General features: G+C 33.3%; 1 protein-coding gene and 1 long non-coding RNA gene across 6 annotated transcripts; one reads left to right on the forward strand and one right to left on the reverse strand.

Moving 5' to 3' along the window:
* Positions 1–1,003: 1,003 nt before the first annotated feature.
* Positions 1,004–4,057, forward strand: LOC126718499 (probable inactive poly [ADP-ribose] polymerase SRO2). Of its 2 annotated transcripts, XM_050420727.1 has the most exons (6): positions 1,004–1,174; positions 1,270–1,744; positions 2,201–2,439; positions 2,559–2,713; positions 2,813–2,923; positions 3,841–4,057. In XM_050420727.1, the coding sequence occupies exons 2-5, from the start codon at positions 1,272–1,274 to the stop codon at positions 2,915–2,917; spliced, it is 972 nt and encodes a 323-aa protein (XP_050276684.1). In that variant the 5' UTR covers positions 1,004–1,174; positions 1,270–1,271; the 3' UTR covers positions 2,918–2,923; positions 3,841–4,057. The 2 variants fall into 2 exon arrangements, with proteins under 2 accessions (XP_050276684.1, XP_050276683.1); XM_050420726.1 differs by lacking the exon at positions 3,841–4,057 and having other exon boundaries at positions 1,006–1,174; positions 2,813–3,230.
* A 333-nt stretch (positions 4,058–4,390) lies between these two features.
* Positions 4,391–21,323, reverse strand: LOC126718500 (uncharacterized). Of its 4 annotated transcripts, none has more exons than XR_007652940.1 (5): positions 18,081–21,322; positions 10,549–12,773; positions 6,914–7,085; positions 6,396–6,565; positions 4,391–6,289 (listed from the first exon to the last, which is right to left on the reverse strand). It is a non-coding gene; the product is annotated as an uncharacterized LOC126718500 (long non-coding RNA). The 4 variants fall into 4 exon arrangements; XR_007652941.1 differs by having other exon boundaries at positions 4,391–6,307; XR_007652938.1 differs by having other exon boundaries at positions 4,391–6,565; positions 18,081–21,323.
* Between the last annotated feature and the right edge of the window lie 801 nt (positions 21,324–22,124).

The raw sequence follows: 22,124 nt of genomic DNA on the forward strand, positions 1-22,124 counted from the left end.
CTTACCCTAAACTAATTAAGATTAAAATACTTGAATTGCAAGCAGTAAGGTTACTACAAGTAGGATTAGGACTATTTTACTTGCGCTACAAGTAAGGTCATTACAAGTAAAATTAGAATTACTTAGGTCTAGTACAATGAACATGGATTAAGGTAATGGATTTAGGCTTTGACTAGTAATGGACCTTAATATCTAAACAAGATCAATTTTAAGTTTTCAATAATGAATGTGCATGCTGAAATTTAAAAAAAAAAAAAAAAAATTATTTGGTCAAATTACCCTTTAGATTTTCCAAGAGCATTATTGATTTCTCATTTCTCATGTTATTAGATAATATTATATATTTATAAATTTTCTATTCATGACTCTAATTTACAAAAAATAAAGTTTACATTCTTTCCGAATATTATAACTTACAATTCTTTAATATATAATATGATGATGTGGCATATTAGGATTAGAAAGATGAAACTTGGGTTTTACACCACATCTTTATAGAATTTAATTTTTTATAATTAATATGATAATTATTCTATATTAAAAAAAATTAAATGATAATTTCTTGCTAAAAAAGAAAAGAAAAAGATATGCATGATTATACATTAAACTTAAAACTTACGATGAAAGTAAGCGTAACAAAGAATCCCAAAATCAAATTTACTTATTTACACATCATTGAATTTTTACTTGCCTCCCCCCCCCCCAAAAAAAAAAAAAAAAAAGGTCGGCGTTTACGAAAATATCCAAAACACCCCCATAGTGAACAGTAACCGACAAAGTGGTTTCAGGGGCATTCCAGTAACTTCGGTCAAAGAGTCCAAATCTCCCACGACGTCAAAGAAAACGTGAACAAAACCGATTCTACTTGGCACCGACGGCACGAAATCCGTAACCTACTTGGTTTAGCTTAGCTTCGCTTCAACCGCCTTACAAAGACATTTTTATATCAATATTTCATGGCGGTTTTCTCAGTGCGCCCACACAAACGCATATATATAAATAACCGCAAGGCCTTTCTTTTCTTTTGTTCTTCTTTCTCAAGAAAATCAATTGCTTTCTCATTCTTTCAAAGATTTTCTCACTTTTCCTTCAACAAGTTCTAGACTTTTTCTCTCTCTTTTAGTACCTTCTTTTTTGTTTGTAAACAATCTTTTCTTTTCTTTTTTGTGTCAAGGTAACCTTTTTTCTTTTTTCTTTTTACTTTTTTGTGTGTTATATATCTTATGTATGCGTTCTAATTGTATGTGTGTATAAATTTTGGTTGAACAGAGATGGCACAAATTGAAGTTGAAGGCCAAATCTCTTTGACAATTGATGATGACGAAATTTCAGATTGTGGGTCAGTGTCCGATGAAACAAGCCCTCCTAGCGATCCCTTTTGCCGTTTCAAAAGAGATGGATTGGTTGAAGTTTCAGAAGGGAATCCTGAGCATCACATATTGAAGGGTAGTTTTCTCGTGGGCATGAAGCCTGTGGCTAAGCAAACCAATGTTGTGGCAATACACAAGAACTCTTCTTCTAGTTTGACGAGGAAAGCGAGGTTCGATTCTTTTCGGCTTTTCATGGAGGCCGTGGCGGAGAAGTGTGGCGGCAATGCTCAAGAGAGGTATGCATGGTATGGTGGTACGAGGGAGGAACTTCTTGAAATCGTGAAACATGGATTCAGTCGCTGTGGAAAGCCTGTACATGGTCAGTCTTATGGTGTTGGTGTTCATTTGGCTTCTGCCAAATATCCCATGGAAGAGTAAGTCTTTAATTTTGTTTCAATTTCTTTGTTAAATTTGTTGTTTCACGTAGATTGTGCAATGTCCACTGTTTTCTTTTCTTTCTTGTAGAGTCTAATTGAATATAATCTTGTAGTTGTAGTGGTCAATTCAATTAGTCGGTTTACGTGTTTGGGAATAGAGAAAACAAAATCCTCCATTAATTAATTAATTAGTTTAATGTCCCTTTCTTGGTGAGGAAGCAACATAAATTTTGCGTGTTGTATATGTAGTTGTATAATGTCAACTGTGTTGAACAAACGTGTGCTTCCAGTGTGTAATAAGTCAAATTTCCCTTCATCCCCACCTCCCACCAAAAGTCAAAAAAGGCAGATTAATTAATGTTTTTTGAAGATTAGATTTGTATTTGCTAATTCCTTTCTTAAAGTAAAAGTAGATTTGTTTTGCTTTCTAATAATATTTTTAATATTTCACAGTGCTTTATCCTCTGAAGTTGATGAGTATGGGTTGAGGCATGTTTTACTATGCCGGGTCATACTGGGGAACATGGAAGTGGTTTCTCCTGGTTCCAACCAATTTCATCCAAGTTCTCAGAAATTCGACTCTGGTGTCGACAATCTATCAGATCCTAGAAGATATATTGTGTGGAGTGCTTATATGAACTCTCACATTTTTCCTACTTTCATGATAAGTTTCAAGGCCCCATCCTTGAAAGGTAAGCAATTCAATGCTCTTCTAACATTGCATTCTTTGTATTGTAAACTTTATGGATTTTACTAATGTAATTTGGTGTTAAATTGAACTTGTTCTTATTGGTTTTGTTAAAATGCGCAGACTTTCAAGGTTTGCTGCAAGCAAATGTTCCTAGAGCAAATGTTCCAAAACCCACAACGCCGTGGATGAGTTTTCCTGCTCTGATAACCATACTTTCAAGGTTCTTAGATCTTTCTAAAATGGCATTGATCAACAAATGCTATAAGGATTTCAGGGTAAGTTTAACATAATCTTTATGTGGATTATATGTGTAACTTTGTTTTTACTTATATAATTTTGGGCTTATTTGATTGTCGCTTGTCTTTTGATCACAGGAGAGAAAGATCAGGCGACAAGAATTTATACGAAAGTTGAGGATAGCCACCGGAGACAAGTTGTTAGCTACAATAGTTAAACGTCACAGACAAGGAGGCGTTTGATGCTGAGTATGTTGGTCTCTTAACTAGCCTGAGCTGCCTCTATAATAGAGTATTTTCTTTAGCGATGCCATTTTACTTTTGATTTGGAAATGACTGATAGTATAGGATGTTTGGTGTTGTATCATTTTTAGATTTGTTATAGTTCGCTAACAGGCCAGATGGGCTTTCACAATTTCTGTACAACAATACCAAATACTCTGATTTGTAATAGCCTAGAAAGTGTAAATGATATAAGAACGCAAAAAAAGTTTCATGTATACGGTACTTTTTGTTGCGAGTAATGTTGGTGTGGCAATGATATACTCCATAGAAACTGAATGTATCACTCCAGTAATATGTGCTTGGTTAGGTTGTATCTTTCGGCAAAGAGATGGCCACGTGGGAGTGAAGTGCTTCAAAAGTCTTTGTTTCTTTTAATGTTTGTGGTACAAGAGAAAGTACTTTTCTATGGAAAGATGTCAATGGCCTTTTTCAAAAGATTTAATTATTTGTTGGAAAGTACTTTGTATTGTATGTGGTGGTGGCTGTATCATCGTGTTTTAGCAAATGCTTTGGGATTTACTATTTCATAAAGATACTATTGTTCTAAGGTTCCTTTCTTAACGCAAGCCATGATTCACGAGGCACCCAAGTCTAAAGTTTTATACCGACCTGATGCATCACGCGGAATAGAGCATCCAACAGCTATGGATGTATATGAAAAGCTTTTCTTTTTTCTTTGACAATCGTCACCTGCGTTAGCCCACTATTGAGGGAAAATACGAGACTTTGGCTAATTTACTAGAAAACAGATGGGTGTCTAAATCAATTGCAACTTTGCAAGCACCGTCCGCTTTTAATGTCATTTATTATTTACTTGTTTTTTCAAAAGTCACTAGCTGCATGATGTACGTTATACTGAAATTTGCTCCCTTGTTCTGCAGTATAATGAAGCAAAATACAAATAGTTGCAGTACAGAATCTACCGATGCTAAGGGTACAAGATCAATGTTTGCGGCGATAATGGTGATAGTGAAGATTTGAGTCCTCATTAGAAAATAAGTTTGTTAGTTTGGATTTTTTGTTTCAAGTTGTTCTTAAAGATGATTGGTTTTGTTTACCATGGTTGTTGTAATGGGAGATATATGACTTTAGTACTTATTTGCTTCTTTTTTTCTTTTCTTTTTTAATCTCTTCCAGTTTTCTTTTTTCTTCTCTCTTTTTTTGTTTTTGTTTTTTTTTTTTTGGGGGGGGGGGGGGGGGGGGGGGGGGGGGGGAAGGACTGAGGATTACTCATCAATGGGTACTCTCACATGGGAGAACCTTATTTAAATTAAGGTACCCTTGTGTGATTTATTACCGTAACCTGGGCTAAGCATAAACCATAAAGAGAAGGGTTTCAAAAGAAAATGAGAAAAGAGAACTTTCACACCCCAGGATAGCTTCTGAGATGACCATTGAAATAGGTGGTTGTAAATAATGAGAAACTTTTGCATTATCCATTGAATATTTTAGTTTACAATATGTATTTATGCATTTGAATTTGAGAACACACAGGAGATTTTTTCATGTATAAACATTAAAAAAATCAAAATCAAAATATAATCCCTTATACACAAGTGACCCAAAGGCTCCTATAGATATAAAATCTGTTCTAATGCTGTCCCTAGTGAAAACCTGTTCCCTAATACGTAATGCCATCTAAATCTCAACCAATGAAAAAGTTGAAATATTCATATAACAAGCTCTTAATGTAGGTAAGCATAGTTACTACTAATAATCTATGAATTTTACCAGGGATAATCTTTCAATGATGGCTACATACCACGGCATTGTTTATCTTCTGTCTCTGCAACTCTTCAACAAGTTTATCAAGGCCGACACGGAGAGAAGTGACAGTTCGAACAAGAATTACCATTATGGAACATATATAGCAAGACACTGGTGTTTCTCACACTGTTGTTGCATCTAGATCACCTGAGCTTGTAGCCTTGTAAGACTCTCTCCCTTGCAGTGGCTACATATACAACTTTAAATCTGAAATGATATGCAGAGCTTCAAGCAAGTTACAATTAGATGGCACACAGCTTTGACAACCTCCTGTCCCTTTCATACTCAGGACCAGGCAGTGCATTTTGTAAGGTCATCAACATTACCTGCGTTGATCAAGTAGCTAAGCATACAAGACATCAGTAAAAGACTTGATAGGCTATTTTTGTTATTATTGAGTCTTAGTATATTAAGTTTTTAGGTTGGAAAGTTGTTAGTTTCATTTTATTAAGTTTTACTAGAATAAGAGCAATTTGGTAATTTCCAGAATTCTGGAATGGCCTGTCATTGGCTTTTAATAGAGGCCCATGAGTCTCCTTTTGTGTATGTGTTAAGAGGAGTCTTTTTCTTATTTGGTTCAGAATTTCTTTAGTACATTTTCTTTGTTATTAGTAATCCTAGTCTTTGATTATAAAAATTTTCAGTAGGGTATTCTAAGTTTTAAGGGTGAGATTGCCTTCTTACATAAATGTGATTGCTTAGGATAACGTAGGTATGATAGCCAAGTGGTTATCTTTCTTTATTTCTCATTCTATTCACTATTTTAATACTAAACAGCCATCAAACATATTCAAGATCCAATCTTTTCCCCACCTAAACCCTTAAACATCAAACCTTATTCAAGAATCCTTCAAGCTCTCATCAACAAATCTAATTTGGTTCTGAATTCCTAAAGTTCCTGGTAATAGAGCCCATTCAAGCTTCTGTCCTAACTCCTATGTCAATGAATTCTCACATATCAACATTGTAAAATCTCTCTTCAAGAATAGAAGGAAAGATGAGTGGTAGAAGATTTGGTTTCACATATATTCTTCCAATGTGTCTGTCCTGTTTATGGAAATTAGGCAGGATGGCATGTAAAAGCTCATTCAAAGGTTGATACTAGGAATATGGGGCAAGACCATGATTAAGTGCAAGGGTTGTTATCCCAAATGAAAAATGTATGCTCTGTTAATATGAAACCTAAAAAAAAGGAGTCACATGCCTCATAAATTCTACATAGCTTAATTTTACATATAGTATAAATAAATAAAAAAGGCCTCAGTGATATCTGCACTATGTAACTTCAATATGAGGCCATTATTCAAATTTTGAAAAGGTATCTCTATCAATTTCTTTTTCTAGACTTGTGTTGACCATGCTCATATTCAAGCCCAAAACCACACATTGTTAATCAGTGCTACTATATATAGAGTGCATGTTTCTTGTCATTTATTGATAAACATTAGAATCTCACTAAACCATAGGACCATTAACTACTAGAGGCTAGCTATGGATGTCGATCATAAGGGGGAGCTATTGTACATGAATCACCAGTCACTTGAAGTTATATCCATGTAATTCCTGAGAAAAGGATGAAAACTGTTACAAATATAAGAAGCATGAAGAAGTTAATATTGAGCAACAAGATCTCCAAAATAGACTTGAACAGAGTATGCAACAAGTAGACCTTTGAACAATCAAATAATGAGATTGGCAGGGTCCAAGTCAGCACCAACATGGAGTTTCAACATATGCATTTATTGAACATTGTCTATCACTGGTATCAAATATGCGTGCTGCCACTCTAAAGCGTGCTTACTTAACTTCACCATTTTAACCAACCAATATATTCCCAGCCTGCAGATAAAAAGATAAAGTAAAACAGCATAACCAAAAGGCATATGAGCACTGGTGTATACCAAATAAAGCAAGCAAACAAGAATCACCAACAAGAACCACCTTGCTGAATAAGATAAATGAGAAGAATCATAATATTCTACATTTTTAAAAGAATAAAAACTTATACGCATGTAAACATGCCCCAAATGTAGTAAGCATATGTATGTATGATTAGGTTAACGCCAAAAGTCTACTAAGAGTTGAGAAACACTTTTCAATAACTTTTAGCACAAGGATGCATCTAGCTTGAATTGTAAGTAACAAGGTAAACATACAAAATTTTTAAAAAAGGACAGGATTCCTTACATCTCTATGAATGAGTCCATGGCCATCAAGATAAACAAGAGCTTTAAGAACCTCATACAAAAACATGGCAATCCTTTACAATTTATAATCCTTTGAACTGACTAGAAAATTCCTTTTTGACAAATAATCCACGGTATCTTCCTATATACATCACCAAGACATTCAACTGCTCCTACAAATCACAACATATAACATAAATCACTTATGCTAGAAAAGTAAGTGAATTATAAGCTTGCTGGAATGGCCACTTTGGAAAGCATAATAGTTCAGAATTTTGGAAGGCTATCTCTTTGTGTTTAATGTACTTTATTTTTGGAGGGAAAGAAATGAAGTTTTTGCTACTACAAAATTTGCTTGAGTGGAAGAATGCTGCAAACATTTCTTCAATGTCAGATCTTCTAGAATTTATCGATATGCAGAATTTGGATGCTATCTCTTGTTTTCTTATTCTTTTCTTTTGAGATCATCCTTTGTATACACCCCCGTGTACTAGGATTGAGCCCCTATTTTGCGCTTATTAACTAAATGACAACTAATAAAAACAAAACCTCTTGCAACAAAAGATGCAACATTTCAGTACCATGAATCTCCATCTAAAATAGTTACTGTGAAATCTTCATTTTCCTTGTTTCTTTTTTAATTGGAAAGTTACACAGCACTTGATGAAATTTTTCTAGTTTATTTTCCAATTAATAAATTCTCCCACACGATGCACTCACGTCATTTTTTTTTTTTTTAAGAGAGTTTTAACCTATAGCGTCCGCTCCTGATAATAGTTCTTTTTCATCAAACCAAAACACCAATTGATTTTTGATGTAAACAAGGTTGCACTCGTGTAACTTGAAATACAATGTCTAGCCTTTATTTGTTCCTCAATGGGGCTAAAAACTTCATGGAAAAAGGTAGTACAAATGTAAAACAACTCTATTTTTGGATTTGGAAACAAAACAACTTTGTTTCCACCCATTTTTGAGGGCCAACTGAGAGCATAACATCGTGTTTCATTCACTCTAAATCACAAGGAGGCTCAGTAATAGTGACTCTTAATTTCCAAAATAAATACATGAAGTAAGTCAATTTATAATCACCCCTAACCAATTTGAAATTTTTCAAAAAGAATAACACAGCACGTGTTGGTACAAACTAAGTACTAAATCGATTACCAATAAACAGTTACCTATTTTGCACGTTCAAAAACTGAACTCTATAACGATTTGGAAAATTATATAAATAAAAAGTGAAATAAAATAATTAGAAATCACAGAATGATGCATCAAAATAGCTATAAATAGTTTCTCAAAAAAAAAATATAAAAATTAAAAAAAAAAACATTAGGGAAGATTGTTGAGAGCAGAATTAACGGACCAAGGGAAGAATTGTTGAGAACTGTGAGCTGTGAAGAATCTCTTTCGCCTAGCTCTCTTGCCCTCAATGTGAAAGTGAAACGGACTCTCAGAACCATCGTCGTTTTGCCTTCCCCATATAGCCGTTTACCAATGTACTATGTTATTATTATTATTATTTTTTTTTTTTTTAAGAAACAACTACAATAATTAAGCTACAAACTCTTCATAACTCTTTGACTCTAACTAACATCAGGTGTGCTAAATGCTAAGAGGGTGTTTGATACCTGTGTTTTATTGTTTGAAAATATATGTGAAAATACATGTAGGTGAAAAAAATGTATGAAAATATATGTAATGTTGTTAAAAACTAAAAATGTGTATTTAAGTGGGTGTACCAAACATCCCCTAAATTTTTAGTATTTTCCAAACACAAAATCACTTTGATGAGATGTGTTAAATTCCATTTGCTACTATTTTGCTAATAAAATGTTTTTGTTATATATGCTAAGCATATTTTGGTATTTTTTATTTAGTTTTCTCTCTCCTACATCATATCCCCAGTTCTCTCTCTCTCTCCCTCTCATATTTTTTATTCAATTTTCTCTCCTCACACACACATCCTCTCTCTCTCTCTCTCTCATCCTCACATGATAAATATATTTGTTTTGTTAATTTTTTAATATTGATGAGGTTGGTTTTAGATTATTTTAACTAGCGTGTAACCCTGTGCATATACACGAGTACAATTAAAAACAATCACAATTATATTGTTCAAATTATAAATTTTTTTTAAAAGAGTTTAGGAGTGATATTGGGTTGGGTCGGGTTCATTGTGGCCTGCAACCCGACTCGATAGAAATCGGGTTTCTTAGTTGAAACCTAACCCAACCCAAAAATTCGAGTCTATTATCAGGTTGGTTTTATCGAGTCTCGAGGTGGACAAGTTTTTTTATTTTTTATTTTTTATATGATAATGTTGTTTTGGGTCTTGGGATTTTTTCTCCCATGTTGTTTTGGGTCTCTGTTTTTTGTGTATTTTGTAGAACCTGTATTTTATCTAAATTCTCTTTTAAAAGGGTGGGTATCCACATTTCATGTCTTGAGAGAAATTTATATATATTTTTGAAATGTGTGGATGAGAAAGAGACAGAGAGAGAGAGAGAGAGCAAAACAACTTGAATTCATCAATTAAATAGGAAGAAATATATAGTACATACCATCTCAAAAGAAAGAACAAAAAAAAAAAAAAACTGAATTAATATTCCTTGAATGAAAAATAGATGGTACTTATATCATCTTAACATCCACCATAATTGAGAATTTGTTAGTTTCTATTGATTAACCAAAGCCTGTTTAGACAGAACTCCTAGTTTGTCAATCTTGTTCCCTGGCACTAGCAATGGGATACTATTAAGAGAGGATTTGTTCAGCAAATCATAAAGCCCACTACTTGAGATCTTCATGTTCTCAAGATCAACAACATCAACAACATAACTATAGAATGGATCAGGTCATTACAACTTCAATCAAAAAAACACAAAAGCAATTTCACATCATAAAGTGAAAATGTATGTAGGATCAACAACTTAAAATATAGACAACTATGCAGACTTTAAAATAAAGGCATAAGCATATGATGTGAAAGCATAAGAAGCTCCTTTCACGCCATGCTAGTAGTATTGGCCCCATTGGAAATGGATCACTCACTCATCTCAGTTGGCAATGCTTGGGCAAGAGCACCTAACTAGAGTACTTGTACGTTGATTCGATATTTTGTTATACTATTTGGCTTATTTCTGTGGAGGCACAATTGGCCTTGTGCATAGTAACAATCTAGGAAAGTTAGTAGAGTTATTGGGAAAAAGTTCAAACACTACCACCCTCTTTACTCTCTATTCATCATTCTCCTTCTTTAGCTGATTGCTTTTTGCAGTACCAGACTACATACGCGCATAAATAATCATAACTATTACTTTTACAGTGCTTTTGGAAATAGATTGATGATGAACGACTACTAATGCACGATAACCAATATCAATGTTCTTATTTTAATGGATATTTTCGAAATATATGAAGAGAAAAGAACATTAGGAAGAGAAAAAATATGGAGTCTGCATAATGTTTATGCTTGCATTTTAAAGTTTAGACCATCTTCAACTATGTAGAAATGAAGCACCACATACATCAAAAGGAAGAAACAAAAAGTGAAGCAATTTCAATCAGTAACAATAGCAGCACATAGCAAATGACACCCAACACAAAAAAAAAAACCACAAAAGCAAAACTCACCAATGTATGTTGGCTGATTAGTCAAGATTAGTAACAATACTTGATGGTGAAAGTGATGCTGTCAAAGGTGAAGCTAACTTCACTTCCAAAAAAGCTTCAAAACATTTTAGAACAACAAGATATATTAAATTTCATTTAATGCACTAACAATATATATCAAATTTCAGTTAAAGCACAAGTTAATAAATTTTAAGAACATTATCTTCTCCATAATCCTCAAATAGCTTAACATCATCTATGGCTTGTCAAAGCGAAATTTGCACTGAAGATTGAAGTCAATTTTGAGTACATATAAGAGATTGTACCATCTCATGGGCAAGTGAACTACGGAATGAATCTAGTATACGAGATAGTATACTATACTTACTAGTATAGTATACTATACTTACTAGAATACTATACTATATTATACTATACTTACCAGTATTATACTTCCACCAAGCTAGTATATTAAAGGTTTTTTCATTTTCACCTTCACAATTCTCTATCAAGTATTTTTCAACCTCATCTATACAACCAACAGATTGTTTTCCTTGTCTAAAGGCCTTGTATTGAGAGGCAATAAATCTCTCTGGATCATCATCATCATCATCATCACCTTCCATTCTTGATGTCTCACTCGCACTTTGTATAGACACAAATGATGAATGAGTAGAATTATAATACTCATACAAGCGTTCCAATACACCTTTCACAAGGTCAGTGATATACTTTGCAACATTCTCCCCATACAAATTTGATAAACAACAATTCAAATAATCCAACTTCTTTCAAGGATCAAGCACCACTACAACATACAAAATGACATTTCCCTTCTTTGATGAATCCTCCTCAGTCCCCCAATACTTGTCAAACTTCTCTTTCATTGTTTGCCATTGAGTACAAAAAATGGTGCTCACTCCTAGAAAATAGATCTATCTATTTTTTAATCATATATATCTCATCAAAGAAAGTTTTTGATGTCACATACAAGGAACTTGAAAACCTTTTTGTAGTATTATAAAAAAAGTTTCAAAAACTTAACAAATTTTCTACAAGTCTCCCAATCATCCTCATTTGGAGGTCTTCTATCATAGTCCCTATCTCGAAAGTGTGGAATATAATCAAGATCTTTATATTCTATCCGCTTGATGCATGTTCAAACTTTTCAGCATTTTCTAACATTTTATAGGTAGAGTTTCATCTATTGGCCACATCCAAACATAGATAGCCTTTGACTCTATGTTCACTTTCTCCACGCATTTCTTGAAGGTTTGTAACCTATTTGGAAAAGTTTTCACATATCTAACCGCATAACACACCTTATCAATTAACTTATTATGATGTTTTAAGCCATCAATCACAATAAGATTCAAGATGTGAGCACAATACCTTACGTGAACAAATTTATTCCCCAAAACAATACCTTACCACATGTTTGTAGTATCTTTCAAGTAACTAATGGCTACATTATTTGAGGAAGCATTATCCACTGTCAAGGTGAAAATCCCCTCAATATTCCACTCTTCTAAACAAGATTCAACAATTCTGCCAATGATTTTCCCCTTACGGTTATCAACAATACAAAAATTCAAAATTCTTTTATGCAGCTTCCAATCATCATCTATGAAATGACAAGTAAGATATATGTAATTAAAATTTTGTATTTAAGTCCATGTGTCAGTGGTAAGGCAAGGCCTATGGCCTCTCAAGGCATTTCTCAACTTTTCATTTTCCTCAAAATAAATCCGACTCACATCATTAGCTACCATGAAGCAAGATGGGATATTAAAATTAGTTTAGAAGACATTACAAAACCTTTTGAATCCTTGATTCTCTACAAACCTAAATGGAAGCTCATCCAATATTATCATCTCAGCAAGAGCTTTTCTACCCACAACATTTGTAAAAGTCCTAGGCACTAGATTTCCCTCCTCTACATCCTTGGACAATGGGTTTTGTCTATCATGTAATTCATTAAAAAGATAATCATGACAAATGGGTGTATGGGATTTTAAATTAGATGTCCTATAAACTTTGCTATCAGCCATGTACTCTTTGCTACAATATCTACATCTTACCTTAGTTTTACCTTCCTCATCAATAAACTTATCAAAGTGGTCCTAAGCCAATGATTTTCTCTTATTAGGATTAGAAAAAGATATCATGTGCGGTGGACGAGGAGGTTTCATAGTTGGTCTTGCAGTTGCAGCATCAGGTTGTGTAGGCTCTAATGAATCCAAGACCTAGTACCACACAAAACAAATCAATTATTAAACAATGCATTCACAAGAGGAAACACACAAGTATGGAACACTAAGAGTATCTCTTAAATTAAAATTTTTCCACTAAAACAAGTTTGATTAGGATTAGTCATATTAACTTGTAATTTATATAAAAACAACAAAACAAGTGAGCACATCATCTCTTACGCAACCAAAATATCAAATTTGAAGCTAAAGTATTGAGCAAAAGAGCAATGTACCATTAGCAAATGAGCACATCATCTCTTACGCAACCAAAACATCACAACTTGAAGCTAAAGTGTTGAGCAAAAGAGCAATGTATCCAACATCATGAATTGCTTCCTAATATAAATAATAGAACATATTGCAATTTTTTTTCCCTAAGTAAACACAGAACAGATTGCAAAAAAAGAGGTCCTTCATAATTAGTCCCTAAAGGAAGGGGTATGTTTCATAGTACTACGAAACTACAACCATATTATGCTAAAGAGAAAATAATACACTATAATTTAAAAACCATAATTTAAATTAGTATTAAAGTTTCGCTCCACACAAATCGACATTTCCTTTTGATAATCAAGCTTATATTTAACTCCAATACCAATTATACCATAATAAAGTAGCAATGGCACACTAGTATAGAAAATTTAAGACAAACCAAAGCGACCATTATACTAGTCCACACTTAATTTGAAGGAAGCAGATATGCAAAACCCGGGGCTGTTTTACTTACAATAATATAATAGCTAAACCTAACAATACATTCTGGGGCTATTTTACTTGCATTATACTTTATCACTCACACAACTTGAAGAAAGAAAGTACAATACCCAAGCAATACAGAAAAATGCAAAAGCAACCCCATTTGACTAAGATTCACAGCAAACCCAGATCACAAAATGCAAAAAAATTAAACCCAAACAGGATATATACATAATAAATAAATAAATAAAAATCAAACTCAGGAAAAAATCAAAAGAAACCCCATTTGAGTAAAAACAATTGTACCTTAGAATCCAATCTATTAAAGATCTTGCTTAAACCATATGGCTTTCCTCTTTGAGATAAATAAACCAATGAGATATGTTTATGTTGAAAACAAACCCAACAAAGAGAAGGATGACTTACACACGTAAAGAGAGAACTCTGTGAGATTGAGTAAGATTCATAGTGCTAAGAGAGGCAAAGAGAAAGCTGAGAAACATGTAGGGTTTTTTTCTAAAAAAATTTTGGGTCTAGAGATATATTAATAGGAATCCAAAACCAACCCGAACCCAAAAATAACCCAATATTTAGACCCAAAACCCGCCCCGAATATTCTCAGACCCGCCCAAAACTCATCGAGTTGGGTCAGGTCAGTTGGGTGGGTCGGGTCCCTGCTCAGCCTTAAAAGAGACTCTACACATTATTTCATCTGGAACTCCTTGGAGATGCATAGTTGTTTTGAATGTGGCAATGTGATTACATGGATCCCGCGTTCCATTATATGAGTCCAAGGTAGGCATTATGAACTTGGATGGCAGGGGGTGATTGGTAATGGACGTGGTGAAGGGAGAGTCAATTCTGTAGATGAGATGATCCATATGGTTCGTTCTTCTTATGGAGTCCCTCATCTCTTCCATGGCTTTCTTCATCTGATCCATCTCCTTCTCCAAACATGGCACCCTACATGTGATGATGCCTCTTGACTAATCTTCACCTTTAGCATTATTCTCCACTTCTCCAGCCTTTGAATTCTACCTAGGCCTTTCAGTATGATGTTGACACTATTGCTTGTGTTTGTTAACTTCTCGAGTTAACTCTTGGTTTTGGTGTGTTAAGTTTGCCATGACAACCGCCGTAGACTACAACTATTGTTGGATGGACGCTGGTAGCGGAGTAGACGCTAGTGGTGGTGCACGATTGGGATGACTGGAAGCATTTCCACTCTCCTGGTGCTATGGACTCGTAACCATTAACCTAGCTAGACCATGCAATCTTTTTTGTCTTAATAAGCAAGGTGATTGAAACACACTACTTCTCACAGATGGCGCCAATTGATAACGTTCGAAAATTAGTAGGTTAAGTGCTTCAAGTTTCAACGGCAGTTGGATGACTTGAAAAGAAAGAAAGAAACTATCGAAGGTGATCGGGATGAACGAGCCAAGGACCCTTTGACGATTAAGTCAGTTTTCTCTCTATATCTCAAGTATTCTAAGTGAATCAATAGTGAAAACGTATCTTGGGCTAATGGGGTTAGGTCCCTTTTATAGAGAGCTTTTAGTGGGTCTACTTGTTTGGATCCACTACCATCATGGGAGATGTGTGGGGTTAATGGAGAAGATGGAGCAGATTTCGAGGAATCCTCCCCACGTCTCGGAATAGTAGAACGTGGTTCGATTATTTGGTGTTTGTAGAAAATCCTCTGAAATTTACTAAGTGTCATATGGTCGTCTATACCCTCTTGTGACATGGACGACAAAACTACTTTGGACGATCATAAAGTTTCTAGACAAAGCCTATTCATTACCTCTGATACCTTTTATTCGACTCTCTTTCTCGTGAATTGATTTGGACTTGGTTTGGTCATGGACGATTACTATGGACGAATGGAGTTTGATTCAGTCCATCCAGGGGCGTAGCCAGGATTTTTAACTTAGGGGGGCCAAGTTATAGTATTTATACAATAATCATAATTCATAAATATATTGAATACAAAGTTATCAACTCTAATATATCCATAGATTGTCTAATTCACTATAAACATACATAATATCCCAAAAAAAAAAAAAATTGCATGATGATAATCTTTCATAGAATAAAATTAATCTATTATCATCAAATTATGAATTCTAAATGTTGCTACTGGCATCTTAAATTCAGCTACCATCATCAAATCATTAAAGAAGAACATTTTGCATTAAAAAAAAAAAACATTTGTTGCTACAAGTGTCCTAAATTTTAAATTACTAATATCTTTAATATAACTCAAGAATTAACCTAAAAAGAACCTTAATTTTTTTTCTCAATTATATAGATGTTACTCACATTAAAGAAAAACAAATTCCACTATTATTTTAAGCAACATCCACTTTATCATTCATATTATTTATTTTTAAAATATTTTAATGAATTATCCCCCAACACAAACCCACATCCTCACACACTTCAAAGTTCACTACTCTATTATAGCAGTAATGAGATGGAAAAAAAAGGGATAGATTTGTTTTTACTAGCTGTGAGGGTTTTCAGTTTTGTGTGACTATGTTGAGATGAGTTTTGTTTTGTTAATGTTAACTAAACAATGAGGCTGGCAGCAATATTGAGGAGAAAAAGGTAAAAGGCACGTAGCTTGAGAATGAGAATGAAGAGGAAAATGTAAAAGCTTTGTTTTGAAATGGGCTAACATCTATTCTATTTGTAGAGAGTAGTTCGTTGTCCACTAGATTAATTACAAGTCTTTGGATAATTGGTTTGTAGAGAGCAGTTCATTGTCCACTAGATTAATTACTAGTCTTCGGATAATTGGGGAGCTCAACTATTCTTTTATTTGAGGAGAAGTTTTACCTATTAGACAAAGTTTAAGTCTTCTGAACAAATGGGGGGGCTGGTTATAATTTTTTGAGGGGGGCTATATATTTTTGCTATATATGTTGTTGATAAAATTTAAAATCAAGGAGCAACATGGCTCCGCCCCTGAGTCCATCATCAGAGTGTATTATAAAATGGTGTGTTAAAATAAATAAAATAACTTTTTGATGTATCAAAATAATATTTTTTTTCCTTACAAAAAAATTACATTTTTTTTTTTTTATAGAAAAAAATTGTGCTAATGCTCTATATGAGTTAGATAGATAGATGAAAACTTTATCCCAAAATTATTAATTAAAGGCCCATAAAAAAAAATCTCTGCATGCAAAGTTTACGGATTCCCAATTCTTTTAGCCCACTAGAATGAGTGAATGACCAAAGGATCGTATAAGGCTTCAGCCATGCACTTTCGGTTTAAATCTTGGGATGGGCTTAATTTTAAGAAAGTGTACCGGTAGCTATCCCCAAAAAACTTAAACAAAGTTTAGGCCCAAATTTAGGGGAAAACAACCGTGGCATCAGCCGCAGGCCTACAAATTACAACGCGATCACTTCATAGACATAGGGCTAAACTTTTGAGTGTACATTTAAAAGCTATTAGCTTTCAAATAAATTATAAACCCACTTCATGATTGAGATGTGGCTACAATTTTCCCAGTGTTCGGTCGATTACGACCAAATTGTTCAAATAATGACATCTATAAGTCCACTCGGGTGGATGTCCTGATCGAAAATTAACTTGGTCACATTCTGTCTCGCAACAACTAGTGTTTCAAATAAATCTTTAACCAATCAATCAAATCATTACCTAATAACAAATAGAAAGCAGACATTTGAAATTTTGAATACAAATATTGGTGAAGCATACGTGGTTAGTGAGTTTTCGGTAAGTTTGAAGAATGCTAAAGGGCTCTTTTAACCCTTTTTTTTTTTTTTTTTGTAGGAAATAAAATGAAACTAAAGGTATGTGATTTTAGATTTTGTGTAGGAATATTTTGGTTTGCAAAATGATAAAACCCAGGAAAATCATATTATTAGTAGTATAAATATCAAAATATGTATCAACTATCAAATTAATATTTAATGTTATAAGACAAGAGAGACCTTAGTTTGCCACACCTGAGAGAACGTATCTTAAGCTTACTTCCTTCCACCTAATCAAAGAGAATATTAAGTTGTAAGAACTATCGCATTCTCATAGAAAAGTATCCATCGACCCATGAACCACTAACTATAAAACCCTTTCTTCAAATACTAAGAAAGATATGAAAAACAACTTCAACGATGACTCCAAATAAGAACAAGTAAAATCTTGCAAATTCTAACTGTTTTGAAATTTTTGTTTTGGCGCATATAACATTGTTCAGGTCCAATAAAGACGAGTGTTGCCTAAGATACCTTTTGTTGGTGATGGGGCGACACCATGTCACCTGCTATATAACAAAAAATACCGTAACAAACTGGGTAAATAAGAATTTTTTTTTAAGACCAAAAAAAAAAAATCACAATTGTATTCTATTAGCTAGCTAGCATTAGCAACAACAATAACACAAACACGTCCCAATAGAAAATCATCTTAAAGTGATCCAATCAAAAATCAAAAGGAAACAAGAATAAAACCAATCAAGAATTAAAGTGAGACAAAAATGCCTCGAACCATTGATGGAATATATATTTGTTGGGGCACATATTCGGCATAAGAAAATGCTTAATAGAGCGATTCTACAGGGCACTTACAGTCTATATATGGATCCCAGCTCAACTGAGAGTGACACACCTTCTTTGAGTTTATCCACTCCCAACTGTATAGACTCTACACCGGCTGCCTGCAATATATTAATAATAAAAACAAAATCCTCGTTTCCATAGTTCATACTTGATAAGTCATAACCTACTTCGATCATAGGTTCTTTCATCATCTTTATATATATATATATATATATATATATATATATGAAGGGTTTTACTCATGTATGTACATTAATAAACCATTTTATAAAACTTTTTATGGGAAACAAGAAGATGACTAATTTTTTAACAGTTTTTTTCAATTCTCTATAAATAAATAAAAATTTCCTAAATCGATAGTTAATGTATTTCTTAAAGACATACATTAACTGGACCCATATAAAAAATAAACAATGACCAAACTTGTTGTACGCAAATTATTTTACACAGTTTTATACACACCCCAAATAGCAACTAGGATCGTGATTTCAAGTCATGAATCAAGATTTCATTTGCTTTTTAAAATGTGTGTAAAACTGTAGAAAATAATTTGTTTGTAATAAACACTGTTCAATAAACAATGGACCTTCATCGGATGCACTAGGTGAAGATTTTACATGTCACGAGATGAGTTCAAGTTACATATTTTCTAAACTATTAGATTTAAGTGAATTCAACGATTAAAAAAAACACTCATTAATGCTAATATTCTAATTGATATCATTTATTATTCTTTATTTATGACATTCCATACTTATCTTTAAACCACCGCACACCTTTGATGCGATGGTCACTTTACAAGTATAAGTGTTTGTGGGGTGTGGGAGAGGAGGCAAAGACTAAGGTTCAAGTCTCTAGGAGAGAGCTTCACACACATATACACTTAGATTAGACTAAAATAGAATTTCTATATTATACCAACAAAAAAAAAAAAAAAAAAAAAAGTGTTTGTGCACATTTCTTTCTCTCTCCACAAAAAAGCCACAGCCGTCATGAAGTGTTTGTTTTAAGTCTTTCACATTCAGCTATAAGCAATAAAGGTTTACATACCATCACGATCAAACAATAAGGTTATGGCCTGACAGTCAAAGTGATTCCGGCAAGGTCATTGGACATAAACATGTGTCATTGGTAGGATTAGTTGCAAATCAAAGGTTGCTACAAGCAACCTGGACCTACCATTACTACAAATAACCTGAATATGTGTCTATTACTCAAAAAAAAAAAAAAAAAAAAAAAAGTAACCACAGTCAAGATTATAGGATTAGTTGCAAATCAAAGTTCCCTCTCATCAAGGTTAATTTAAACATGTAGCTACAAATATATTTGGCTGTTGTGGCTTTTTTTTTTTTTTTTTTTCCTACCATTGTCCCGGCCATGGAGGTGGAAGAGCAGTGAAGGAGAAAGAGAGAAAGGGAGAGATAGAAAAGTGCGTATACACTTTTTTTGAGTTTAGAGATAAGTATAGAATGTCATAAACAATGAATAATAAATGAGATCAATCAAAATATTAGCATTAATAAGGCTTTTTTTTTTTTTTTTTTTTACTGTTAAATCTACTTAAATCCAATGATTTAGAAAAGATGTAACTCTTTAGAGTTATACTAGGTGTAACCTGAATCCATTTCGTATATATGCAGGATTTTACTAACGTACATTAATAAATCATTTTAAAAAACTTTTTCTGAGAAAATGAAATCTGATGCTAATGCTCATTTAGATAGTTAGATGAAAACTTTATCCGAAAATTATTTAATTGATTGCGCATAAGAAAAAAAATTCTACAATAGGATTCCCAATTTTTTTAGCCCAGTAGAATGAGTGAATGAACAAAGGATCGTAAAGGCTTCAGCCATGCACTTTGGGTTTAAATGTTGGGATGGACTTAGTCCAAGCTCTGAAGAAATTCGGGCCTTTTACAATAACACATGCCCGTTACAACGTGGCCTCAGATACAGGCGTACAAGTTACAACGTGATCACTTCAATTAATTTTTTGAGTGCACATTTAAAATAAACCCATAGACATAGCTTTCAAATAAACCCATCTGATGATTGAGATGTGGCTACAATTTTCCCTTGTAATGGGACTCGAGACGCAGACGCCAATCCGAGTAAAGTGTTTGGTGTTCGGTCGATTACAACCAAATTGTTCAAATAATGACACACTCACACACCTATACCTCCACTCTGGTGGATGTTTTGATCGAAAATTAACTTGGTCACATTCTGTCTCGCATCAACTAGTGTTTCGAAGAAATCTTTAACCAATCAATCAAATCATTACCTAATAACAAATAGAAAGCAGACATTTGAATACAAATATATATAATCGTTTTTCTTTCTTTTAATTCGGAGGGAGAATATTGATGAAGATTAGGTGGGTAGTGGGTTTTCGGTGGAGTCAATTTCGGTAAGTTTGAAGAATGCTAAATGACTTTTGTTACACTTTTTCGTCTTTTGCAGGAAATAAAATTAAACTAAAGATATGTGATTTTATATTTTGTGTGAAGATATTTTGATACGCAAAATGATAAAACTCAGGAAAATCCTGTTGTTAGTAGAGTATAAATATCAAAATATGTTATTAATTATCAAATTAATATTTAATGTTACGAGACAAGAGAAACCTTAATTTGCCACACCTAAGAGAACGTATCTTAAGCTCACTTCCTTTCACCTAATCAAAGAGAATATTAAGTTGTAAGAACTATCGCGTTCTCATAGAAAAGTGTCCATCGACCCATGAACCACTAACTATAAAACATTTTCTTCAAATACTAAGAAAGATATGAAAAACAACTTCAGTGATGAATCCAAATAAAAAGAATTAAAAACTTGCAAATATAACTGTTTTGAAATTTTTGTTTTGGTGCATATAACATTGTTCCGGTCCAATAAAGACGAGTGTTGCCTAAGATACCTTTTGTTGGTGCTGGGGCGACACCATGCCACCTATTATACATAACAAAAAATACTGTAACAAACTGGGGAAATAAGAAATTTTTTTTTTCAAAAAGACCAAAAAAAAAAAGGCACAATTGTATTCTATTAGCAAGCAACAACAATAACACGAACACGTCCCAATAGAAAATCATCTTAAAGTGATCCAATCAAAAATCAAAAGGAAACAAGAATAAAACCAATCAAGAATTAAAGTGAGACAAAAAGGCCTCGAACCATTGATGGAATATATATTGGTTGGGCACATATTCGGCATAAAAATGCTTATAGAGCGATTCTACTGGGCACTTATAGTCTATATATATATGGATCCCAGCTCAACTGAGAGTGACACCTTTGAGTTTATCCACTCCCAACTGTTTATACTCTACACCGGCTGCCTGCTATATATTAATAATAAAATCAAAATCCTAGTTTCCATAGTTCATACTTGATAGGTCATAACCTACATCGATCATAGGTTTTTTCATCATCTTTATATATATATATATATATATATATACGAAGGGTTTTACTAATGTATGTGCATTAATAAATCATTTTAGAAAATTTTTTATGAAAAAATGAAATAGTAACTAACTTTTTAATAGTTTTTTTCAATTCTCTATATAAAAAAATTTCCTAAAATCGATAATTAATGTATTTCTTAAGGGCAAACATTAACTAGACCAATATAAAAAAATAAACAATGACCAAATTTGTTGCACGCAAATAATTTTACACAGTTTTATACACACCTCAAATAGCAACTAGGATTGTAATTTCAAGTCATGAATCACGATTTCATTTGCTTTTAAAAATGTGTGTCAAACTGTAGAAAATAATTTGTTTGTAGTAAACACTCTTCAAATTTCAATAAACAAGGGGCCCTTGATCGGATGCACTAGATGAAGATATACATGTCACTAGTAATTCTTATAACAACCATTTTTTATTTGAATGATAAGATAAAGTAGCGTCCACTTTGGAAAACAACAAACAAGTAAATAAGGATAGGGCATCCTAGGTCCCCAAGTTGGCAGATAACTAAATATTAGTATAAACTAAAGTCTCAAATTAATGATCCCCAGACCTTGACACTAACAATAAT

Source organism: Quercus robur, chromosome 3 (assembly GCF_932294415.1).
Source record: "Quercus robur chromosome 3, dhQueRobu3.1, whole genome shotgun sequence".
NCBI classification, from domain to species: Eukaryota; Viridiplantae; Streptophyta; class Magnoliopsida; order Fagales; family Fagaceae; genus Quercus; species Quercus robur.

Bases quoted from the DNA above. Each gene is read 5' to 3' on its own strand.
- LOC126718499 (XM_050420727.1), top strand. From the start codon at position 1,272: ATGGCACAAATTGAAGTTGAAGGCCAAATCTCTTTGACAATTGATGAT. The intron at 1,745-2,200 runs GTAAGTCTTTAA...AATATTTCACAG, and splicing joins GCCAAATATCCCATGGAAGA to TGCTTTATCCTCTGAAGTTG. The intron at 2,714-2,812 runs GTAAGTTTAACA...TTTTGATCACAG, and splicing joins AATGCTATAAGGATTTCAGG to GAGAGAAAGATCAGGCGACA.